The following is a 26,362-nucleotide window of genomic DNA, read 5'->3' as shown; positions in this document are numbered from 1 at the left end:
CTCAACATTTAAAAAACTAAGATATTAAGGAAACAATTCCATTCACCATTGCAACGAAAAGAATAAAATACTTAGGAATATATCTACCTAAAGAAACTAAAGACCTATATATAGAAAACTATAAAACACTGATAAAAGAAATCAAAGAGGACACTAATAGATGGAGAAATATACCATGTTCATGGATCGGAAGAATCAATATAGTGAAAATGAGTATACTACCCAAAGCAATTTACAAATTCAATGCAATCCCTGTCAAGCTACCAGCCACATTTTTCACAGAACTAGAACAAATAATTTCAAGATTTGTATGGAAATACAAAAAACCTCGAATAGCCAAAGCAATCTTGAGAAAGAAGAATGGAACTGGAGGAATCAACTTGCCTGACTTCAGGCTCTACTACAAAGCCACAGTCATCAAGACAGTATGGTACTGGCACAAAGACAGACATATAGATCAATGGAACAAAATAGAAAGCCCAGAGATAAATCCACACACATATGGACACCTTATCTTTGACAAAGGAGGCAAGAATATACAATGGATTAAAGACAATCTCTTTAACAAGTGGTGCTGGGAAAACTGGTTAACCACTTGTAAAAGAATGAAACTAGATCACTTTCTAACACCGTACACAAAAATAAACTCAAAATGGATTAAAGATCTAAATGTAAGATCAGAAACTATAAAACTCCTAGAGGAGAACATAGGCAAAACACTCTCAGACATAAATCACAGCAGGATCCTCTATGATCCACCTCCCAGAATTCTGGAAATAAAAGCAAAAATAAACAAATGGGATCTAATTAAAATTAAAAGCTTCTGCACAACAAAGGAAAATATAAGCAAGGTGAAAAGACAGCCTTCTGAATGGGAGAAAATAATAGCAAATGAAGCAACTGACAAACAACTCATCTCAAAAATATACAAGCAACTTATGCAGCTCAATTCCAGAAAAATAAACGACCCAATCAAAAAATGGGCCAAAGAACTAAATAGACATTTCTCCAAAGAAGACATACAGATGGCTAACAAACACATGAAAAGATGCTCAACATCACTCATTATTAGAGAAATGCAAATCAAAACCACAATGAGGTACCACTTCACACCAGTCAGAATGGCTGCGATCCAAAAATCTGCAAGCAATAAATGCTGGAGAGGGTGTGGAGAAAAGGGAACCCTCCTACACTGTTGGTGGGAATGCAAACTAGTACAGCCACTATGGAGAACAGTGTGGAGATTCCTTAAAAAATTGCAAATAGAACTACCTTATGACCCAGCAATCCCACTGCTGGGCATACACACCGAGGAAACCAGAATTGAAAGAGACACATGTACCCCAATGTTCATCGCAGCACTGTTTATAATAGCCAGGACATGGAAACAACCTAGATGTCCATCAGCAGATGAATGGGTAAGAAAGCTGTGGTACATAGACACAATGGAGTATTACTCAGCCGTTAAAAAGAATTCATTTGAATCAGTTCTGATGAGATGGATGAAACTGGAGCCAATTATACAGAGTGAAGTAAGCCAGAAAGAAAAACACCAATACAGTATACTAACACATATATATGGAATTTAGGAAGATGGCAATGACGACCCTGTATGCAAGACAGGAAAAAAGACACAGATGTGTATAACAGACTTTTGGACTCAGAGGGAGAGGGAGAGGGTGGGATGATTTGGGAGAATGGGAATTCTAACATGTATACTGTCATGTAAGAATTGAATCGCCAGTCCATGTCTGACGTAGGGTGCAGCATGCTTGGGGCTGGTGCATGAGGATGACCCAGAGAGATGTTGTGGGGAGGGAGGTGGGAGGGGGGTTCATGTTTGGGAACGCATGTAAGAATTAAAGATTTTAAAATTTAAAAAATAAATAAATAAATAAATAAATAAATAAAAATAAAAAACTAAGATAATGGCATCTGGTCCCATAGCTTCATGGCAAATAGATAGTGAAAAAATGGAAACAGTGGAGGATTTTACTTTCTTCATCTCCAAAATCACTGCAGACAGTGGACTGCATCCATGGAACTAAATGATGCTTGCTCCTTGAAGAAAAGCAATGACAATCTAGACAGCATATTAAAAGGTAGCACATTTGCTGACAAAGGTCCATATAGTCAAAGCTATGGTTTTTCGATTAGTCATGTACAGATGTGAAAGTTGGACCATATAGAAGGCTGAGTGCCAAAGAACTGATGCTTTCGAACTGTGGTGTTAGAGAAGACTATTGAGAGTCCCTTGGACAAAAAGGAGATCCGATCAGTCAATCCTAAAGGAAATTAACCCTGACTATTTACTGGATGGACGCATGGTGAAGCTCCAATACTTTGGCCAACTGATAAAAAGAGTTGACTCATTGGAAAAGACCTAATGCTGGGAAATATCAAAGGCAAAAGAAGAAAGAGGTGACAAAGATGAGAAGTTAGGATGGCAACATCAACTGAATGACATGAGTTTGAGCGAACTACCAGAGACAGTAAAGGACAGGGAAGCCTGGTATGCTACAGTCCATAGGGTCACAAAGAGCTGGGCGTGATTTAGCAAATGAACAACAAAAAGACTTGAGTAGACATTTTCTAAAGAAACATGTAAACTGCCAGAAGAACGTGAAAATATGTTCAACCTCAATTATCATTAGGAAAATGTAATTCAAAACTATAATTAACTACTCCTCACACCTGGTAGAATCATTATTATTTTTTTAAAAAAGAAGAAAATAACAAGTGTTGTTGAAGAGGTAGAAAAGTTGGAAACTTTGCACATTGTTGATGGGATTATAAAATAGTGCAGTAGCTACAGAAAACAGTAGGGGAGCTTTTTTCAAAAAATTAATAATAGAATAATCCAAGATTCTACTTCTAGATTCCTAACCCCAGAAATTTAAAGCAGGTACACCAACAGATATCTGTACACCAACGACCACAGCAACATTATTATCATAATCAAATGTTCATCAACATATAAATGGATAAACAATACATGACATATATATGCAATGAAATTAAGCTTCAAGAACAAATGAAATTCTCATGTAAATGTATGGCTGAGTCCCTTTGCTATTCACCTGAAACTATCAAACACTATTAACTGGGTATACTCCAATACAAAAAAAAAAACGAAATTCTGATGTATACGACAACATGGGTCAACATGGAGACATTATGCTTTGAAAAATAAACCAAGCACAAAAGGAGAAATATTGTATGATTCCACTTACACAAAATACCTAGAGTAGTCAAATTCATAGAGAAATAGCACAAAATGGTGACTGCCATGGACTTCCGGGAGGAGAAAGTGGAGCATTACTGTTTAATGGGTAGAGTTCTAATTTGTGAATCTGATAAACTTCTAGAGACGGATGGTGGTGTGGTCAGGAAAAAGTGTGTATGGACTTATTAATACCACAGAATTATACACTTAAAATGGTAAATGGTATGTTATATATATTGTACTACCAAAAAAATCAATGAAACATGGTATTTCTTAGCTACATAAGAAAACTTATGAACACATGAAACTGATAATACATACTTGGGCATACTTATATCCATGAAAACCATGGCCTTAGAGAGCTCCACATTGAAGTGCATAGGTACCAAGATATGCTGTGCAGACACATTGAGTTTTCGTGCTTCTTTCCAATTATCACCTAATTACAGAAAACAGAATATGCTTAAAGAAGGCAAACTAAAAAAACACACTGAACCTAAAATTACCACTACTACTTTATACAATGCATGACATGAGGAAATCTTCCTACATCTAGATAATTTCAATGCCATATTCTCAAGTATACATAATTAGTAGGTAAATTCTTTTCCCTCCTCAGTTTTCTTCTTCTGCTTCAGACTATATTTTAACAGGAAAGTGAAAGTGTTAATCACTCAGCCATATCTGACTCTTTGTGACGCCATGGATTGTAGCCTGCCAGGCTCCTCTGTCCATGGAATTCTCCAGGCAAAAATACTGGAGTGGGTTGCCATTGCCTCCTGCAGGGGATCTTCCTGACCGAGACTGAACCCGATTCCTTAACTGTCTGAGCCACCAGGGAAGGACCAGATAGCAGGAGTGCCCAAACTCCCTACTTCTCACAACAAAAAATGTCTCCAGACATTGACATTGTCTCTTCAATAGTAAAATCTCTCCTACTTGAGATACCACTCCTGGGAAAAATCTATCACTTCTAATTCAAAAATATAAAACATCTAAGATATCTTGTATGACAGTCTTAAGAGAAATTATCTAAAATCCCAATTAATCACTTCAGCAAAATGAATCAACAAATAATGCCTTCTGTACTTACCAACTCTGCTGAAAAGCAGCTGTATGCTTGTAAGCTGAATATCAAAGGAATCATAAGCTCTATGCATTATCTCTTCACGATTGGCTCCACCTTGTTTTAAATCTGGTAATTCTGAACGAATTTTACTTGTCACCTTTAAGTTAATTTTAACAGTTTAGACTATGCAAATTACTTCAAATGAAAATATAAAATTTTTATCTTTTAGACTATACATAAAAACTTAACAGGAAAAGATAAACTCACAAGCTGACATACACTGTAAGACAATTAAAAACACCTTTATCCATGACATATATAATGAGAAGGCAAGGTATAAAGTACGTTTTTACATAATAAGTTGTATTTCCTAATCATTTATGTTAAAAAGGGAAAACAAAGCCAGTTCTCGTAAATAATACATCTAAATTTAACTTAATCTGCTAGGAAGACTTTGGCCTGTTACCCCAGGTGTTTCTTGACTTCCTACTTCAGCATTCCAGTCTCCTATAATAAAAAGGACAACTTTTTCGGCAGTTAGTTCTAAAAAGTCTTATAGGTCTTCATAGAACCATTCAACTTCAACTTCTTCAGCATTACTGGTTAGGGCATAGATTTGGATTACTGTGAGACTGAATGGTTTGCCTTGGAAATGCAGAGAGATCATTCTGTTGTTTGTTTTTGAGACTGCAACCAAGTACTGAATTTTGGACTCTTTTGTTGACCATGATGGCTACTCCATTTCTTCTAAGGGATTCCTGCCCACAGTCGTAGATATAATGGTCATCTGAGTTAAATTTACCCATTCCAGTCCATTTTAGTTCACTGAATCCTAGAATGGATGTTCACTCTTGCCATCTCCTGTTTGATCACGTCCAATTTGCCTTGATTCATGGCCCTAACATTCCAGGTTCCTATGCAATATTGCTCTTTACAGCATCAGACCTCACTTCTATCACCAGTCACATCCACAACTGGGTATTGTTTTTGCTTTGGATCATCCCTTCATTCTTTCTGGAGTTATTTCTCCATTGATCTCCAGTAGCATACTGGGCACCTCTGACCTGGGGAGTTCCTCTTTCAGTATCTTATCATTTTGCCTTTTCATACTGTTCATGGGGTTCTCAAGGCAAGAATACTGAAGTGGTTTGCCATTCCCTTCTCCAGTGGACCACATTCTGAATGTGGCTCAGATCAGGAACTCCTTATTGCCAAATTCAGACTTAAATTGAAGAAAGTAGGGAAAACCACAAGACCATTCAGGTATGACCAAAATCAAATCGCTTATGATTATACAGTGGAAGTGAGAAATAGATTTAAGGGACTAAATCTGATAGATACAGTGCCTGATGAACTATGGACGGAAGCTGGTGACATTGTACAGGAGACAGGGATGAAGACCATCCCCACGGAAAAGAAATGCAAAAAAGCAAAATGGCTGTCTGGGGAGGCCTTACAAATAGCTGCGAAAAGAAGAGAAGCAAAAAGCAAAGGAGAAAAGGAAAGACATACCTATTCGAATGCAGAGTTCCAAAGAATAGCAAGGAAAGATAAGAGAGACTTCCTCAGCGATCAATGCAAAGAAATAGAGGAAAACAACACAATGGGAAAGACTAGAGATTTCATCAAGAAAATTAGAGATACCAAGGGAACATTTCATGCAAAGATGGGCTCAAGAAAGGACAGAAATGGTAGGGACCTAACAGAAGCAGAAGATATTAAGAGTTGGCAAGAATACACAGAAGAACTGTACAAAAAAGATCTTCAAGACCAAGATAATCATGATGTTGTGATCACTCACCTAGAGCCAGACATCCTGGAATGTGAAGTCAAGTGGGCCTTAGAAAGCATCACTACGAAGAAAGCTAGTGGAGGTGATGGAATTCCAGTTGAGCTATTTCAGATCCTGAAAGATGATGCTGTGAAAGTGCTGCACTCAATATGCCAGCAAATTTGGAAAACTCAACAGTGACCACAGCATTGGAAAAAGTCAGTTTTCATTTCAATCCCAAAGAAAGGCAATGCCAATGAATGCTCAAACTACCACACTATTGCACTCATCTCACACGCTAGTTAAGTAATGCTCAAAATTCTCCAAGCCAGGCTTCAGCAATATGTGAACCATGAACTTCCAGATGTTCAAGCTGGTTTGAGAAAAGGCAGAGGACCGAGAGATCAAATTGCCAACATCCACTGAATCATCGAAAAAGCAACAGAGTTCCAGAAAAATATCTATTTCTGCTTTATTGACTATACCAAAGCCTTTGACTCTGTGGATCACAATAAACTGTGGAAAATTCTGAAAGAGATGGGAATACCAGACCACCTAACCTGCCTCTTGAGAAACCTGTATGCAGGTCAAGAAGCAACAGTTAGAACTGGACAGGGAACAACAGACTGGTTCCAAATAGGAAAAGGAGTACATCAAGGCTTATATTGTCACCCTGCTTATTTAACTTACATGCAGAGTACATCATGAGAAACGCTGGGCTGGATGAAGCACAAGCTGGAATCAGATTGCTGGGAGAAATATCAATAACCTCAGACATGCAGATGACACCACCCTTATGGCAGAAAGTGAAGAGGAACTAAAAAGTCTCTTGATGAAAGTGAAAGAGGAGCGTGAAAAAGTTGGCTTAAAGCTCACCATTCAGAAAACGAAGATCATGGCATCCGGTCCCAACACTTCATGGGAAATAGATGGGCAACAGCGGAAACAGTGTCAGACATTATTTTGGGGGGCTCCAAAATCACTGCAGATAGTGATTGCAGCCATGAAATTAAAGACACTTACTCCTTGGAAGGAAAGTTATGACCAACCTGGATAGCATATTCAAATGCAGAGACATAACTTTGTCAACAAAGGTCCATCTAGTCAAGGCTATGGTTTTTCCAGTGGTCATGTATGGATGTGAAAGTTGGACTGTGAAGAAGGCTGAGTGCTGAAGAACTGATGCTTTTGAACTGTGGTGTTGGAGAAGACTCTTGAGAGTCCCTTGTACTGCAGGGAGATCCAATCAATCCATTCTATAGGAGATCAGCCCTGGGTTTTCATTGGAAGGACTGATGCTGAAGCTGAAATTCCAATACTTTGGCCACCTCATGCGAAGAGTTGACTCATTGGAAAAGACTCTGATGCTGGGAGGGACTGGGGGCAGGAGGAGAAAGGAATGACAGAGGATGAGATGGCTGGATGGCATCACTGACTCGATGGACATGAGTTTGAGTGAACTCCAGGAGTTGGTGATGGACAGGGAGGCCTGGTGTGATGCAATTCATGGGGTCACAGTGATTCGGACACAACGGACGAATGAAAAGAACTGAAGACTGTTTATTAAAAACAATATTAAGACACAAATACATCTTACAAAATATTTCCATGGCATGATAAGGTATTTAGATAGCTTTATAATGGTAAGTGAGGTTCCAGGATTAAATATTAGTATACCTGATACCTGCATCAAAAAAGCAAGAGAGTTCCAGAAAAACATCTACTTCTGCTTTTGACTATGGCAAAGCCTGTGACTGTGTGGATCACAACAAACTGTTGAAATTCTGAAGGATGGGAACACCAGACCAGTGAATCTGTCCCCTGATAAATCTGTATGCAGGTTAGGAAGCAAGTTAGAACTGAACATGGAACAGCAGACTGGTTCCAAATAAGGAAAGAAGTACGTCAAGGCTGTATATTGTCACCCTGCTTATTTAACTTATAGGCAGAGTATATCATTGAGAAACACTGCTGGATGAAGCACAAGCTGGAATCAAGATTGCCAGGAGAAATATAAATAACCTCACATATGCAGATGATACCATCATTATGGCAGAAAGTGAAGAACTAAAAAGCCTCCTGATGAAAGTGAAAGAGGAGAGTGAAAAAGTTGGCTTAAAGCTCAACATTCAGAAAACTAGGATCATGGCATCCAGTCCCATCATCTCATGGCAGACAGATGTGGAAACAGTTTCAGACTTTATTTTTTAGGGCTCCAAAATCACTGCAGATGATGACTGCAGCCATGAAATTAGAAGATTCTTCCTCCTTGGGAAAAAAAAGTTATGGCCAGCCTAGTTCAGTTCAGTTCAATCGCTCAGTCGTGTACGACTCTTTGCGACCTCATGAACCACAGCACGCCAGGCCTCCCTGTTCATCACTAGCTCCCAGCGTCCACCCAAACCCATGTCCATTGAGTTGGTGATGTCATCCAACCATCTCATCCTCTTCTCCTCCTGCCCTCAATCTTTCCCAACATCAGAGTCTTTTCTAATGAGTCAGCTCTTCGCATCAGGTGGCCAAAGTATTGGAGTTTCAGCTTCAACATCTGTCCTTCCAAAGAACACCCAGGACTGATCTCCTTTAGGACTGGTTGGATCTCCTTGCAGTCCAAGGGACTCTCAAGAGTCTTCTCCAACACCACAGTTCAAAAGCATCAATTCTTCAGCACTCAGCTTTCTTTACAGTCCAACTCTCACATCTGTACATGAGAGAGAGTCTCTTGGACAGAAAGGAGATCAATCCTCAGGGAAATAAGTCCTAATATTCATTGGAAGAACTAATGCTGAAGCTGAAACTCCAATACTTTGGCCACCTGGTGCAAAGAACTGACTCACTGGAAAAGACCCTGATGTTGGGAAAGATTGAAGGTGGGAGGAGAAGGGGACGAGAGAGGATGAGATGGTTGGATGGCATCATCAACTCAATGGACATGAGTTTGAGTAAACTCTCGGAGTTGGTGATGGACAGGGAGGCCTGTCATGCTCTAGTCCATGGAGTCACAAAGAGCTGGACATGGCTGAGTAACTGAACTGGACTGATAACTGAATTTTAATTCCATCTCTGCCATTTATGCAACCTCAATGAGCTTCCCTAATAGCTCAGTTGGTAAAGAATTCACCTGCAATGCAAGAGACCCTGGTTCGATTACTGGTTCAGGAAGATCCGCTGGAGAAGGGATAGGCTACGCACTCCACTATTCTTGGGCTTCCCTTGTGGCTCAGCTGGTAAAGAATCCACCTGCAATGCCGGAGACCTGGGGTTCGATCCCTGGGTTGGGAAGATCCCCTGGAGAAGGGAAAGGCTACCCACTCCAGCATTCTGGCCTGGAGAATTCCACGGACTGTAAAGTCCATGGGGTCCCAAAGAGTTGGACACAACTGAGCAACCTTCACTTTTCAAGCAAGTTATAGTTATATAACTCTTCCATGCTATACTCTTCATGCTACTTTTTTCACTCAAGTATCCTGGAAATCATTTTACAGTAGTATATAAAGATTTTGTTCACCCATTCATTCATATACATACACACACACACACACACACACACACACATGCATATATGTTTTGTATTATAAAATTTTCCCCTCTATTTTACAGTTCATTTGAAGTACACAGTCAAAACTGACTATCTGTTTGAAAGTAACAAATTTTATGCAAAATGTTATGCAAACTGCCTAAGGTCATAAAGCTAAAGATATATGGTTACTTTTGACCACTATACCACACTGCCCATGAATCAAATCCATAAACAAATTCAAATATGAATTATTAGCTGTATAAAATTATTATAAATGTAAATCCAGCAGTGTCTACATAATTACTAAATGAGGAGTAAAAAAATACATAAAGGAGAATGTCAATATCAAGGAAAGACACATATTTATTAGGTGGCCAGAAAGAGCATTCCATATCTATCCCTCTTGGGTCTTAAACTGTTAGCTGCTACTGCTGCTGCTGCTAAGTCGCTTTAGTCTTGTCCGACTCTGTGCAACCCCACAGACGGCAGCCCACCAGGCTCCCCTGCCCCTGGGATTCTCCAGACAAGAACACTGGAGTGGGTTGCCATTTCCTTCTCCAATGCATGAAAGTGAAGTCGCTCAGTCGTGTCTGACTCTTCGCGACCCCATGGACTGCAGCCTACATTTAATGATATGGAGTACTCCTGTCCAACTGAGCTTCCTATGATGATAAAAATGCTCTCCACCTGTTTTAATACAGTAGCCACAAGCCATTTGTGACTACTAAATGCTGGAATGTAGCTAAAGTATAACTAAGGAACTGAATTTAAAAAAAACTTTAATCAATTTAAATAAATACAAGTGGGTACCATATTGAACAGCATAGAACCAGAAACACAGAAAAAAGTATTCTCTACTCAAAACTGATGGAAAAACACACATAACTGAACAGGAAGGGAAATGAAAGAAGACCATCTCTCAATCATAGGATTATTTAATAGAAATACTAAAATGTCAATATTTATAGTATATACAAAAAAAATTTCAGAAGAATGAAAATACATTTGATGACTTCTAGAACTTCTTCCTACTCTATACGTTTTAATTGATCAAGTAATAAATTTAAATTAAAAAGGAAATAAACTCCTCAAGAGTTACTCTCAAATTTTACAAATATACTTCTTAGGCTTGCCTCTGACCTTCAGCGTTCAATCGGTCATTTTCGTGTAAGAAATGTAGAAAACTACCTAACTAAATGAAACCACGTTATTCGTTACAAACAGGGGCTTTCTCAAATTTTAGTTTCTGCTACTAAGCTAAAAATTAATTTACCAAATCAAACATCTATAAACCAAGAGACATCTTAAACAAAGTAATACCTTTAGATGTCCAAGATCCAAAAGAAGGAGATTTGACGTAGGGCTAAAGATACCATCTTGTGGGATAATGATATATGAAGCATTCAAGTTAATTTTGAGATCAAGAACTTTCTGTGTTTCAATAATATATACCAGACCTGCAGAAAATTTAAATCTTTACAATGAATAATGTTCACAAATTACTCAAGAAACAGAGAATCACTAAACACATGAATTAGTAACACAATTTTAAAATAATATGAAGTTAGTATTAATTTTTAAATAACCTTCAGCAAGATGTTTTCAATATAAAGTCAATGTGTATGCTCCTTATTAAATATTAACCAAGTATAAAACTGTAATAATCAAAAAAGAATTTTTTATCTATAAACTCAATTGGGTAAAACTTGGAAGATACACATCTAAAAAAATTAAGTTCCACGAAACAGTTATTCATATCTGTGATATTAGAATCTCTGTAATTCTCCCCAATTTGTGAAATTAACACAGCTACGTCTGCTATACTGAACAATGAACTCAACCTTTATATTAATTTAGACAATGAAAAATTTTCGATTACTAAATCATCTTCAATAAAACCATATGTAAACCAAAATAAGCAACCAGAGCTTTCTATAAAAACAGACAAATCTATCTCAATGAATTTTAACTAAAATAATGTTTGCAACTTATATTAAAACTAGAATTTAAATCCTGGGAACATCAATAAGTAGGTAGCCAAACTTTTTCTTCCACTTAAAGCAATAAAAATTGTGGGACATAGAGCAAAACAAACAGCAATGAAAATGAAACATTAAAAACATTAAGAGGAGGCAAGAGAGTAAGCATCTATCAAGTGGAAAGTCAAACTGAAAAGAGTTAGCCAAAAGATTTCAAAGGGAACCAAAAAAATTTTATCCTGAGACCATGTTCTGGCAGTTGGTAAACTTTGGAACTCCTTTCCATAGTCTCACAGAGTATAGGGAACAGATGACAAAAAAATAGAGTCCAGCAGGAGTTCTCATAAATCTGGGCTCTAAAAGATACATACTAAAATTAAGAGTAATACAGAAGTTAAATCTCCCTCTGCCTATAAACCTACCCATAAGAGAATGCAAAGAATGTCTCTGAGAAAAACTTGGTGCTGCAGAAGTCTCCTGAGAGTCCCATGGACTGCAAGGAGATCAAACCAGTCAATCCTAAAGGAAATCAACCCTGAATATTAATTGGAAAGACTGATGCTAAAGCTGAACCTCCAATACTCTGGCCACCTGATAGAAAGAGCCAGCTGATTGGAAAAGACCATGATGGTGGAAAACACTGAGGGCAGAAAGAAAAGGGGGTGAAGAGAGACTGTTAAAGTTTCAAATGGTACAAGGGTGGGAGCTGAGGAAACAATGCTGTAATTTATCCAAAGGCAGGCAAAAAACAGTCAAGAAACAGAAAAGACTGAATAGCACAGCTTGAAAAACACTTCATATATGTTGTTGAAATGACACATCTAGAACTAGATAGAAGGGAAAAGAATATAGAAGAATAAAAAAAACATGTAGCAGACAAATTACAACCAAAAGAAACCTGAAATATATATACTATAATCAGAACAAAAAGAATATTGAAAGATTAAAGCATTACTAAAAATATTGACAATTTTATATAGATAAAAGAGTTGGTTCACAGGAAGAAATTATCTCTGTATATACCTAATTAGCCACAAAATCTATAAAGCAGAAAATTACAGATTCACATGAAATATACAAGTCAACATTGACAGTGAGGTGTTTTTCATGTACTTCTCTAAATAACTGTTAGAATATGGTGAAAAGGGAAAAAAAAATCTAAAGATACAGAAGACATGAAGTATATACTTTTCAAATATATATGGAACATTTTTAAAACGACCATATGTTGAGCCAGAAAGCAAGTCTCAACAAATTACAAATCATTAAAAACCACAGAGATCATCTCTATAGTCATCTATATTTTAAAAAAATGAACCTCTAGTTTAAAATTATTCCCAAAGAAATCTCCTAGCCCAAAGACTGAAAAAAGAAATGAGACCCAATCTTATACGAACTCTCCAAGATAATAAAAAAGGGTGGAATTTCTAGGTTCTGAGACCGATAGACTAAAATCTGGAAGTCATTACAAGAAAGGAAAATATAGGCCAGTTTCTGTCATAAACAGAATTTCAAAAATCCTAACAAAATTTTGCAATTAACATGAATGTGATTCAAAGGTCAGACCTTTCTAAGTTTAAGACATAGTTATCATTATATTTGAATTTAAATATATAAAAGTACCAGACTATGTTTCAATTAAAACTATATCTAGTCTACAAATATAAACTCAAAGAATACTAAAATCAGTATAACATGACTCAAACTGTATTAAATGATAAACCAACAATAATACTGGCATTTACCTGTTGCTGTCTTATCACGAAATTCTTCAAGTTTTGTCAAAGTTACTGAAGTCAGCTGTGCTAGATTTACCTCTTTGGGAGGTCTGAAGAATTCTACTATACTATTCACTGTTCTCTGTTAAAACAAGTATCAATAACATGAGGACAAACTCAAGGCAAATAGAAATATATTAAAACTTAAGAATTGCAAAAAATGCTTACTGCATCATATAACATTTCTAAAGGTTCAGCTTCTATGATACACCTCTGAGCAACAGTTTCATCTAAAGGATTTATCTCAAACATAATTTTCAAGAGTGATCCAGCATCATCTAATGAAGACAGGAGGCGGGGTTTTGTTGAGTTATCTGGTAAGCCAGTAACATGAAATGAATCTATTTTGGTTTCAAATCTGCATGAAACAAAGACAAGAAAAAAATTAGCAATCAATATAATCTTAAAGTATTTTTCAAATTAAAAATAGTAAAATAAATTTCACTCTGCATTTCTTGCTACTCTGTTTCATGCACAACAAAGAAAATACACAGCTATTTAATCTAAACTGACATATATTTATTCACAAAGAATTCTATTCACATTTTAATTTCCAGATTAAGAAGTTTTGAAGGGTTTGGGGTTTCTGGTTCCCTATGAAAGGACTTTTAAGTTACCACTCCATACTAACAAGTAAAAAGTTGAAGAACTGAAAAACCAAAAACTCTTCTTGGATATGTAAGAGGGGAGGACACAGGGTAAACCGCTGCCCCTAAGACTGGAGAGATAGACAGTTAGTTACAACTTACCAGAGCAGAGACCTGCAAAAGGAAGACACCATGGACACCAGAACCAAGGCTGGAAAATCTAAACTGTAACTGATGAATTGCTGGAGATGTTAGTGTAGATAACTGAGAGCTAAAAACTCTAGAGGTAGCCAGCCATTGGGAGGCCCCAAATAATTTGATATATACCTCCAGGAATTTGACCAAGTTCTAACAGTAAAAACTGGAGAAATATCTCCTCCTCAGGTGAGGAGTGGTCAAACAGGAGATGACTGAACATCGACATTTTAGGAACCAGTCAACTAAAATAGACCAAAATGAGAGAATTTAATTCAGATGACCATTATATCAACTACTGTGGGCAAGAATCCCTTAGAAGGATTGCAATAGCCCTCAAAGTCAATGAGAGTCTGAAATGCAGTACTTGGGAATGCTCTTGGTTTGTTTCCAAAGCAAACCATTTAATATCACAGTAATCCAAGTCTATGCCCCAACCACTAATACTGAAGAAAGTGAATTTGAATGGTTCTATCAAGATCTACAAGACCTTCTAGAACTAACACTCCAAAAAGATGTCCGTTTCATCACAGACAAATGGAATGCAAAAGGAGAAAGTCAAAAGATACCCGCAAGTAACAAGCAAGTTTGACCATGGAGTACAAAATGAAGCAGGGCAAAGGCTAACAGAATTCTGCAAAGAGAACACACTGGTCCAAGAAAACATTCTTTACCAACAAAGCAAGAGACAACTTTACACATGAACATTACCAGATGGTCAATTTCAAAATCAGGTTGATTATATTATTTGCAGCTGAAGATGCAAAAGCTCTTTCGAGTCAGCTAAAACAAGACCAGGAGCTGACTATGGCTCAGATCATGAGTGCCTTATTGAAAATTCAGACTTAAATTGAAGAAAGTAAGGAAAACCACTAGCTCAATCAGGTATGACTTAAATCAAATGCCTTACGATTATACACTGATTATACAGTGATCAAATGCCTTATGATTATACAGCTTCACAGGAAAGAAGATGGAGAGTGCACAGCAGGTGACTGTGACTGGATTTGCATTTGAAATTTGGCCTCCACAGAAGAACTGTTTACTGGGACAGCAAGGGCAGAAGGCAGACTAAAGCAAGGCTGATGAGTGACCCAAGTGACACATTCACATGGAAAATCTCCTTCCCATCCTTGTCTTCATCTCCAAGGACAGGTACTCTGCGTGCTGTGGAGAATATATCAAGCCCTGAGCCTTTGGAGTGGGACCAATAACTCCAAGACCCTAAACTATCAGAGACTAACCCTAGGAAGGATCAAATAGTGAGACCTCACACAAAGGAAACCACGTGAATACAAGACCTGACATTACCAGGTAGTACCCTGTGCAGTACACCTCATCTAAACAACAACAAAAAACAAAAATACAAAACCAATCATCAGCAGACAGGATTATCACCTCACTCAGCCTTGCCCATTAAAGGGAAAAGAAACAAACACTCAGCACAAATATCAGCCTATAGGAAGCTTACACAAACCACTGCACCAATCTTAGGAGGGCAGAAATCAAAAGGAAGAAAGAATTCAACCATGAAGCCTGGGAAAAGGAGACCTCAAACACAGAATTTTAAAAATAATGAAAGGCAAAGAAATACTACACAAATGAAGGAGCAAACTAGAAACAAAGTCCAAATAAATGAAGAGAAAATAGGCAAACACCTGAAAAAGAATTCAGAATAATGATAGTAAAGATTATCATAAACCTTGAAAACAAAATGGAGAAAATGCAAGAATCAACTAACAAAGACTGAGAAGAACTGAAGACTAAACATAGAGACAAAAAAACAGAATTACTGAAATTTAAAGTACTCTATAAGGAATCAATAGCAGAATATCTAAAGCAGAAGAACAAATCAGTGAATTGGAAGATAAAATGGTGGAAATAACTTCTAAAGAGCAAAATAAAGGAAAAAGAATGAAAAGCACTGAGGACAGCATCAGAGACATCTGGGACAATATAAAATGCACCAACATTCAAATTATAGGGGTCCCAGAAGAAGAAGAGAAAAAGAAAGGGTATGAGAAAATTTTTGAAGAGATTATAGTTGAAAATTTCCCTAACATCGAAAAGGAATAGTCAATTAAGTCCTAGAGGCACAGAGTCCCACACAGGATAACCCAAGGAGAAACATGTCAGTTCAGTTCAGTTCAGTCGCTCAGTCGTGTCCGGCTCTTTGCGACCACACATACTAATCAAACTAACAAAGACTAAACACAAAGAAAGACTATTAAAAGCAGCAAGGGAGAAGCAACAAGTAACATACAAGGGAAACCCCATACGCATAACAGCTGATCTTTCAGCAGAAACTCTGCAGGCCAAAAGGAAATAGCAGGATATATTTAAAGTACTGAAAGGGAAAAATCTACAATCAAGATTACCCAGCAAGGATCTCATTCAAAATTGATGGAGAAATAAAAAGCTTTTCAGACAAGCAAAAATTAAGAGAATTCAGTACCACCAAACCAGCTTTACAGTAAATGTTAAAGGGACATATGGTCAAGAAATACAAGAAAAGAAAAAGATCTACAAAATCAACCCCAAACAATTATGAAAATGGCAACAGGAATATATATATATCAATAATTACTTTAAATGTAAATGGATTAATTGCTCCAACCGAAAGACACAAACTGGCTGAATGGAAACAAAAACAAGACCCTCATATATGCTGTCTACAAGAAACCCACTTCAGACCTAAAGACACATATGATGGAAAGTGAGAGGATGGAAAAATATACTCCATACAAATGGGAAGCAAAAGAAAGCTGGAGTAGCAATCCTCGTATCAGACAAAATAGACCTTAAAGAAGATTATAAGAGATAAGGAAGGACACTAAATAATGATCAAGGGATCAATCCAAGAGGAAGACATAACAATTGTAAATATCTATGCACCCAACATAGGAGCACCTCAGTACATAAGACAAACACTAACAGACATAAAAGGAGAAACTGATAGTAACACAGTATTAGTAGGCGACTTTAACACCCCACTCACACCAATGGACAGATCATCAAAACAGAAAATTAATAAGGAAACACAAGTCTTAAATGATACATTAGATGAAATGGATCTCATTGATATCTTCAGGACATTCCATCCAAATGCAGAAGAATACATCTTCTCAAGACTGACTTCCTTGGTGGCTCAGATGGTAAAGCATCTGTCTATGATGCGGGAGACCGGGGTTCGATCCCTGGGTTGGGAAGATCCCTTGGAGAAGGAAATGGCAATCCACTCCAGTACTACTGCCTGGAAAATCCCACGGACGGAGGAGCCTGGTGGGCTATAGTTCACGGGGTCACAAAGAGTCGTACACAACTGAGCGACTTCACATTCAGGTTCAAACCTTCTTAACTGCACATGGAACATTCTTCATGATAGACCGTATCCTGGGTCACAAATCAAACTTCAGTAAACTTAAGAAAACTGAAACGTATCAAGCATTTTCTCCGACCACAACACTTTGAGATTAGATATCAATTACAAGGGAAAAACTGTAAGAAACACAAACACATGGAGATTAAACAACACATTTCTAAATAACCAACAGGTTACTGAGGAAACCAAAAGAGAAATCAAACAATTTCTAGAAACAAATGACAATGAAAACACGACAATGCAAAATCTATGGTATGCAGCAAAAGGTTTTCTAAGAGGGAAGTTTGTAGCAATACAATCCTACCTCAAGAAACAAAAAAAAAGGCAAATAGACAACCTAACTTTACACCTGAACAGCTGGAAAAAGAACAAAACCCCAAAAATTAGTAGAAGGAAAGAAATCATAAAGATCCAAGCAAAAATAAATAAAAAAGAAATGAAAGAAATAACAGTAAAGGTTAATAAAACTAAAAGCTGGTTCTTTGAGAAGATAAACAAAATTCACAAACCTTTAGCCAGACTCAGCAAAAAAAAAAAAGACAGAAGAATCAAATCAACAAAATAAGAAATGAAAACAGAGAGGGTTACAACAGACAATACAGAATTACGAAGAACTACAAGAGACTATTATGAACAACTATATGGCAATAAAATGGATAACCTGGAACAAATGCACAGATTCTAAGAAAAGTTCAATCTTCCAAGACTGAACCAGGAAGAAATACAAATTATGAACAACCTAATTACAAGCACTGAAGTTGAAGTTGTGATCAAAAATCTCCCAAAAAACAAAAGCCCAGGACCAGATGGCTTCACAGGAGAATTCCATCAAACATTTAGAGAAGAGCTAATGCCTATCCTTCTAAAACTCTTTCAAAAAATTGCAGAGGAAGAACACTTCCAAACTGATTCTATGAGGCTACCATCACCCTGATACCAAAATCAAAGACAGTACAAAAAAAGAAAACTAAAGGCCAATATCACTGATGAACTTAGATGCAAAAATCCTCAACAAAATCTTAGCAAACAGAATTCAGCAACACATCAAAAACCTCATACACCATGATCAAGTTGGGTTTATTCCAGGAATGCAAGGATTCTCCCATGTATGCAAAACCATCAGTGTGATACACCATTATTAACAAATTGAAAGATAAAAACCATGTGATCATAATAGATGCCGAAAAAGTCTGACATAATTCAGCACCGATTTATGATGAAAACTCTTCAAAAAATGGGCATAGAAGGAACCTGCCTCAACACAGTAAAGGCCATATATGATAAGCCTACAGCAAACATCATTCTCAATGGTGAAAACTGAAAGCATTCCCCCTAAGATCAAGAACAAGACCAGGTTGTCCACTTTCATCACTATTATTCAACATAGTTCTGGAAGTCCTAGCTATAGCAATCAAAGAAAAAGAAATAAAATGAATCCAGATTGGAAAAGAAGAAGTAAAGCTCTCACTGTTTCCAAATGACATGATACTGTACATGAGTGAGTGAGCGAGTGAAGTCTCTCAGGCATGTCCGACTCTGTGACCCCGTGGACTATAGCCCACCAGGCTCCTCCAACCACGGGATTCTCCAGGCAAGAATACTGGAGTGGGTTGCCATTTCCTTCTCCAGGGGATCTTCTGAACCCAGGGATCGAACCCATGTCTCCCGCATTGCAGGCAGATACTTTAACCTCTGCGCCACCAGGGAAGCCCAGTGATACTGTACATAGAAAACCCAAAAGACAGTATCAGAAAATTACTAGAGCTAATCAGTGAAATCAGCAAAGTCGCAGGATACAAAATCAACACACAGAAATCACTTGCATTTCTATATCTAACAATGAAAAATCAGAAAGAAATTAAAGAATCAATCCCACTCACCACTGCAACACAAAGAATTAAATACCTAGGAATAAACTTACCTAAGGAGACAAAAGAACTGTAAACAGAAAATTACAAGACACTAATGAAAGAAATCAAATATGACATAAACAAATGGAGAGATATTCCATGTTCCTGGGTAGGAAGAATCAATATTGTGAAAATGACTATACTACCAAATGCAATCTACAGATTCAATGCAATCCCTATCAAACTACCAATGAAGTTTTTTTCACAGAACTAGAACAAAAATTTCACAATTCATATGGAAACACAAAAGATCCCGAATAGCCAAAGCAGTCCTAAGAAAGAAAAATGGAGCTGGAGGAAATTAACCTTCCCGACTTCAGATTATACTACAAGTACAGTCATCAAGACAGTATGGTACTGGCACAAAAACAGAAATACAGACCAATGGAACAAGATAGAAAGCCCGGAAATAAACCCATGCACCTATGGGTACCTTATTTTTGACAAAGGAGGCAAGAATATACAATGGGGCAAAGACAGACTCTTCAATCTATGGTGCTGGGAAAACTGGACAGCTACCTATAAAAGAATGAAGTTAGAACACTTCCTAACACCATTCACAGAGACAAACTCAAAATGGATTAAAGACCTAAACATAAGATCAGAAACATTAAAACTCTTAGAGCAAAAACATAGGCTGAACCCTCAATGACATAAATCAAAGAAAGATCCACTATGAATCACCTCTTAGAATAGTGGAAATAAAAGCAAAAGTAAACAAATGGGACCTGATTAAACTTAAAAGCTTTTGCACACCTAAGGAAACTATAAGCAAGATGAAAAGACAACCATCAGAACGGGAGAAAATGATAGCAAATGAATCAACTGACAAAGGATTAATTTCCAAAAATACAAGCAGCTCATACAACTCAATGCCAGAAAAACAAACAACCCAATCAAAAAGCAGGAGAAAGACCTAAACAGACTTTTCTCCAAGGAAGACATACAGATGGCTAACAAACACATGAAAAGATGCTGAACATTGCTCATTATTCAGTTCAGTTCAGTTCAGTCACTCAGTCGCGTCAGACTCTTTGCGACCCCATGAATCGCAGCACGCCAGGCCTCCCTGTCCATCACCAACTTCTGGAGTTCACCTAGACTCACGTCCATCGAGTCAGTGATGCCATCCAGCCATCTCATCCTCGGTCGTCCCCTTCTCCTCCTGCCCCCAATCCCTCCCAGCATCAGAGTCTTTCCCAATGAGTCAACTCTTCGCATGAGGTGGCCAAAGTACTGGAGCTTCAGCTTTAGCATCATTTCTTCAAAGAAATCCCAGGGCTGATCTCCTTCAGAATGGACTGGTTGGATCTCCTTGCAGTCCAAGGGACTCTCAAGAGTCTTCTCCAACACCACAGTTCAAATGCATCAATTCTTTGGCGCTCAGCCTTCTTCACTGTCCAACTCTCACATCCATGCATGACCACAGGAAAAACCACAGCCTTGACCACACAGACCTTAGTCCGCAAAGTAATATCTCTGCTTTTGAGAAATGAAAATCTAAACCACTATGAGATATCACTTCACACTGGTCAGAATCAGTTCAGTTCAGTCGCTCAGTCATGTTTGACCCTTTGCAACCCCATGAATCACAGCATGCCAGGCCCCCGTCCATCACCAACTCCCAGTCATCGTGGCCATCTAAAAGTCTACAAACAATAAATGCTGGAGAAGGTGTAGAGAAAAGGGAATGCTCTTGCACTGTTGGTGGCAATGTAAATGGATACAGCCACTATGGAAGACAGCATGGAGATTCGTTTAAATAATGGGAATAAAACCACCATATGACCAAGCAATCCCACTCCTAGGCATATATCCTGAGGAAACCAAAACTGAAAAAGACATATGTATCCCACTGTTCATTGCAGCACAATTTACAATAGCTAGAACATGGAAGCAACCTATATGTTCACTGACAGATGAATGGATAAAGAAGATGTGGTACATATATACAATGGAATACCACTCAGCCATAAAAAGGAATACATTTGAGTCAGTTCTAATGAGGTGGATGAACCTAGAACCCATTATACAGAGTGAAGTAAGTGAGAAAGAGAAAGATAAATATCGCATTCTAATGCATATATATGGAATCTAGGAAACTGGTACTGAAGAACTGATTTACAGGGCAGCAATGGAGAAACAGATATAGAGAACAGACTTATGGACATGAGGAGAGGGAGGAGAGGGTGAGATGTATGGAAATAGTAACATGGAAACTTAATTACCATATGTAAAACAGACAGTCAATGGGAATTTGCTATATGGCTCAGGAAACTCAAACAAGGGCTCTGCATTAACCTAGAGGGGTGGGATGGGGAGGGAGATGGGAGGGATGTTCAAAAGGGAGTTGATATATTTATACCTATGGCTGATTCATGTTGAGGTTTGACAGAAAACAACAAAATTCTTTAAAGAATTATCCTCCAATAAAAAAAATAATTAAAAAAATAAATAAAACTCAACACATAAAAAACGAAGATCATGGCATCCAGGCCCATCACTTCATGGCAAATAGATGGGGAAAAAATTGAAACAGTGGCAGATTTTACTTTCTTCATCCCCAAAATCACTGCAGACAGTGATTGCAGCCATGGAATTAAAAGATGTTTGCTCCTTGGAAGGAAAGCTATGACAAACCTAGACAGTGTATTAAAAAGCAGAGACATCACTTTGTCAACAAAGGTCCACGTAGTCAAAGTTACAGTTTTTCCAGTAGTCATGTAGAGATATGGGTGTTCATCCATAATGAAGGCTGAGTGCCAAAGAATAGATGCTTTGGAATTGCGGTGCTGGAGTCTTGAGAGTCTTGTGGACAGCAAGGAGATCAAACCAGTCAATCCTAAAGAAAATCAATGAATACTCTTTGGAAGGACTGATGCTGAAGTTGAAGCTCCAATATTTTGACCACCTGACGTGAGGAGACGACTCACTGTAAAGACCCTGATACTGGAAAGATTGAGGGCAGGAGAGGAGGTGACAGAGGATGAGGTGGTTGGATGGCATCACCGACTAAATGGACATGAGTGTGGCAAACTTCGGAACACAGTAGGGTAGGCGTGCTGCAGTTCATGGGATCACAAAGAGTTGGACACAACTTAAGTGACTGAACAACAAATAGCAATTTAAGAGGAAGAAAAAACAGCAATGTACAGAGGAAGAAAAAATATTTGAAAACAACACATCTGATTAGGACCTATTCAAAACGTACACAATTTAAAAAATGGGCTAAAGAACTTAACAGACACTCACCAAATAAGATTGACAAAAAGTTTATGAAAAGATGCTCTACATCATGTCATTTGCAGAAACACAAATTCAAATAATACTGACATACCACTACATACTTATTGCAACAGCCAAAACCTGGCATATGACAATACCAAGTAATAACAAAGATACAGGTGAAGCAATAGGAACAATCATACTATGCTCTTAGGAATTCAAAATGGTAACAGTAACTGTGGAAAAAGTTTTGTGGTTCCTTACACAATTAAGCATATTGTTATCACGTAGGTGTGTGTGTTAAGTTGCTTTAGTCATGTCCAACTCCTTGCGATGCTAGGGGCTGTAGCCTGTGAGGGTCCTCTATCCATGGGATTCTCTAGGCAAGAATACTGGAGTGGAGTAAATTGCCAGGCCCTCCTCCAGGGACTCTCCCTAACTCAGGGATTGATCCTGGGTCTCCCACACTGGCAGGCGGGTTCTTTACTAGTACCACCTGGGAAGCCCATTGTTACCAGTGTGAACCAGCAATCAGCTCCTTCTTGTTTACCCAAAGGAGATGAAAACCTGTACACAGCTGTTTATACCACTTTTATTCATACTGTCAAAATGTAGATGCAATCAAGATGTCCTTCAGTAGGTGAATGGATGAACTGTGGTACATCCAGACAAAAAAAACAATGGGTTATCAACTCATGAAGACATACAGGAAGCGTAAATGCATATCACTAAGAGAAAGAAGTCAATATGAAGAGACTATAAATTGTATTTCAGCTATTGGACATTCTACAAAGGGTAAAACTATGAACACAGTAAAACTGTGGTTGGGAGGGTAGGTAAGCAATAAATACACAAAATAGGATTTTTAGAACAGTGAAAATACTATGTGTGATACTGTAATACTAGATACTTGTCATTCCATACTTGTTCGTACCATAGAATATAAAACAAGAGTGAATCCTGATGTAAACTATGGACTTTAGGTAACTATGTCAGCGTATGTTCAGTTTTAGTAAAAATGTGCCATTCTGTTAAGTAGAGTTGATATGGGGGTATTTATGACCAGGAACAAGATTTATATGAGAAATGTCTACACCTCCCTCTCGATTTTGTTGTAAACCTCAAACTGCTCTAAAATAATAAAGGCTTCAAAAAAAAGTTAATGTACAAGTACTGTCACTGAAAGTGGCAGGAAATGCTGCTCAAATAATCAATTTTTCCCACTGAAATAAACATTAACCTAGCAAAAACTCCTAAAATCAACTTTTTTGCAAGTCTGGAATTTAATTTAAAAAAAAAAAACTTAGAGCAATCAGGGAAAAGTTAAGTAAAAGACAGCTGAATTTCAGAAAGGTAGCCATTGCATTTCTGCTTAACTGTCCATCATCCCCATTCATTCCCTAGCAAAGCAGAAATTATAGGGACAATGGGCCATATTTCAGGTGCGTCCCACTGGAGCCAGAGGACTAACAAAAGGTGCTATGTTATTAATGTCTAGGGCCTCAAAATTGATTTGCTGAAATTCTAATGCCTGATGTGATGCTATTTAGATGTAGGGCCTTTGGGTGGTCATTAAGGCAGAGCCCTCATAATGGGATTCAGTTCAGTTCAGTCGCTCAGTCATTTCTGACTCTTTGCAACCCCATGAATTGCAGCACACCAGGCCTCTCTGTCCATCACCAACTCCCGGAGTTGACTCGAACTCACATCCATCGAGTTGGTGAGGCCTGCCAGGCATCTCATCCTCTGTTGTCCCCTTCTCCTCCTGCCCCCAATCCCTCCCAGCATCAGAGTCTTTTCCAATGAGTCAACTCTTCCCATGAGGTGACCAAAGTATTGGAGCTTCAGCTTTAGCATCAGTCATGTCCAACTCTTTGTGACCCCATGAACTGCAGCACACCAGGCCTCCCTGTCCATCACCAACTCCCAGAGTCCACCCAAACCCATGTCCATAGAGTCAGTGATGCCATCCAACCATCTCATCCTCTGTCATCCCCTTCTCCTCCTGCCCTCAATCTTTCCCAGCTAAAGGCAATGAGCTAAAGGCAATGAAGAGCAAAATGAATAATTAAGAAGAGTAAGCGATCTGGCAGACAGAATAACGTAAATCACCCAATCAGAACATCAGGTGAAAGCCAAATGAAAAAAAATTAAAATATAAGAGACCTTTGGGATAATATACAATCTACACATAATAGGGTTTTCAGAAGGGGAAAAAAGAGACAAGGGGATTGAACAAGTATTTGAAGAAATTATTGGGCTGAAAACTTTCCAAACATAAAGAAGAAAACAAAAATCCAGGTACAGGAAGCACAGAGAGTCCCAAACAAGATACACCCAAACAGAACTATACCAAGACATATTATAATAAAAATGGCAAAAGTTAAAGAGAGGATTCTAAAAGTAGCAAGAGATAAACAAAAAGTTAACTACAAGGGAATCCCCGTAAGACTATCAGCTGATTTTTCTACAGAAATGTTGTTGGCCAGAAGGGAATGGCAAGATACATTCAAAATCCCAAAAGGGAAAAATATGCAACCTAGAATACTCTGACCAGCAAGGTTAGAATAAGAGAGAAAAAGAATTTCTCTCCTAAAAATAAAGAGAGGGAACGCATGTAAGAATTTAAGATTTTAAAATTTAAAAAAAAAATAAATAAAAAATAAAAAAAAATTAAAAAAAAAAAAAAAAAAAAAAAAGAGAATACAAAATAAAGAGCAAAAAATAAAGAGAATACAATACTAAACCTACCTTAAAAGAAACATGGAAAATCTTTTCTAAATAAGAATGTAGGGGAAAGAGAAAATCACAACTGTAAAGTAAATCACTTAAATAAGCTAGCGCATTTTTTATGTAAAAAAAACAAAACAAAACAATTTCATGAAAACAATGATAACCCCAATGGAACAGTAAAAGGATAAACATAAAGATGTTTTTTTTTTAAAAAAGGGAAATCAAAAACATAAAATGTGGGGAAGAAGAGCAAGAAAAGATAGATTCTCTTTTTTTCTTTTTTTAGAATGTGTCTTAACATATACGACTATCAGTCTAAAGCAAGTAGATATAAAAAACAGTTAACATACGTGAAAAACAAGGCAATCTCAAATCAAATGCACCCAACAGATTGACTAAAACCAAAAATTAGAAAACATAAACATAAAAGGAAATCATCAAACCATAAAAGAGAAAAATGGGAGGATTCCCTGGTGGTCCAATTGCTAGAACTGTGCACTCTCCAGTACTGCCAAGGACTGGGGTTTGATCTGTGGTGAGGGACCTAAGATCCCACAGGTCACCTGGTGTGGCCAAAAGAAGAAGAAATACAGCATCACCAGGAAACAAGGTTTCAGTTCAGTTCAGTTGCTTAGTGGTGTCCAACTCTTTGTGACCCCATGAACTGCAGCACACCAGGCCTCCCTGTCCATCACCAACTCCCAGAGTCCACCCAAACCCATGTCCACAGAGTCAGTGATGCCATCCAACCATCTCATCCTCTGTCGTCCCCTTCTCCTCCTGCCCTCAATCTTTCCCAGCATCAGGGTCTTTTCCAAGGAGTCAACTCTTTACTTGAGGTGGCCAAAGTACTGGAGTTTCAGCTTTAGCATCAGTCCTTCCAATGAACACCCAGGACTAGTCTCCTTTAGGATGGACTGGTTGGATCTCCTTGCAGTCCAAGGGACTCTCAGGAATCTTCTCCAACACCATAGTTCAAAAGCATCA

The 26,362-nt window shown here is 37.9% G+C and overlaps 1 protein-coding gene across 3 annotated transcripts in view; it reads right to left on the bottom strand.

Annotated features, from left to right (window-relative positions):
* Positions 1–26,362, bottom strand: part of VPS13A (vacuolar protein sorting 13 homolog A) — a 267,901-nt gene that overhangs the window by 174,611 nt on the left and 66,928 nt on the right. For all 3 annotated transcript variants that reach the window (XM_005683796.3, XM_018052091.1, XM_018052090.1), the window contains 5 exons: positions 13,512–13,701; positions 13,311–13,425; positions 10,907–11,043; positions 4,320–4,452; positions 3,548–3,665 (listed from right to left, as the gene is read on the bottom strand). In XM_005683796.3, coding sequence (XP_005683853.1) covers positions 3,548–3,665; positions 4,320–4,452; positions 10,907–11,043; positions 13,311–13,425; positions 13,512–13,701 — 693 coding nt within the window. The remainder of the gene's footprint in view (positions 1–3,547; positions 3,666–4,319; positions 4,453–10,906; positions 11,044–13,310; positions 13,426–13,511; positions 13,702–26,362) is intronic.

This window comes from Capra hircus, chromosome 8 (assembly GCF_001704415.2).
Source record: "Capra hircus breed San Clemente chromosome 8, ASM170441v1, whole genome shotgun sequence".
Classification (NCBI taxonomy): Eukaryota; Metazoa; Chordata; class Mammalia; order Artiodactyla; family Bovidae; genus Capra; species Capra hircus.
Note: the sequence above shows the minus strand (reverse complement) of the source record. Positions and strands in the feature narration are given on the sequence as shown.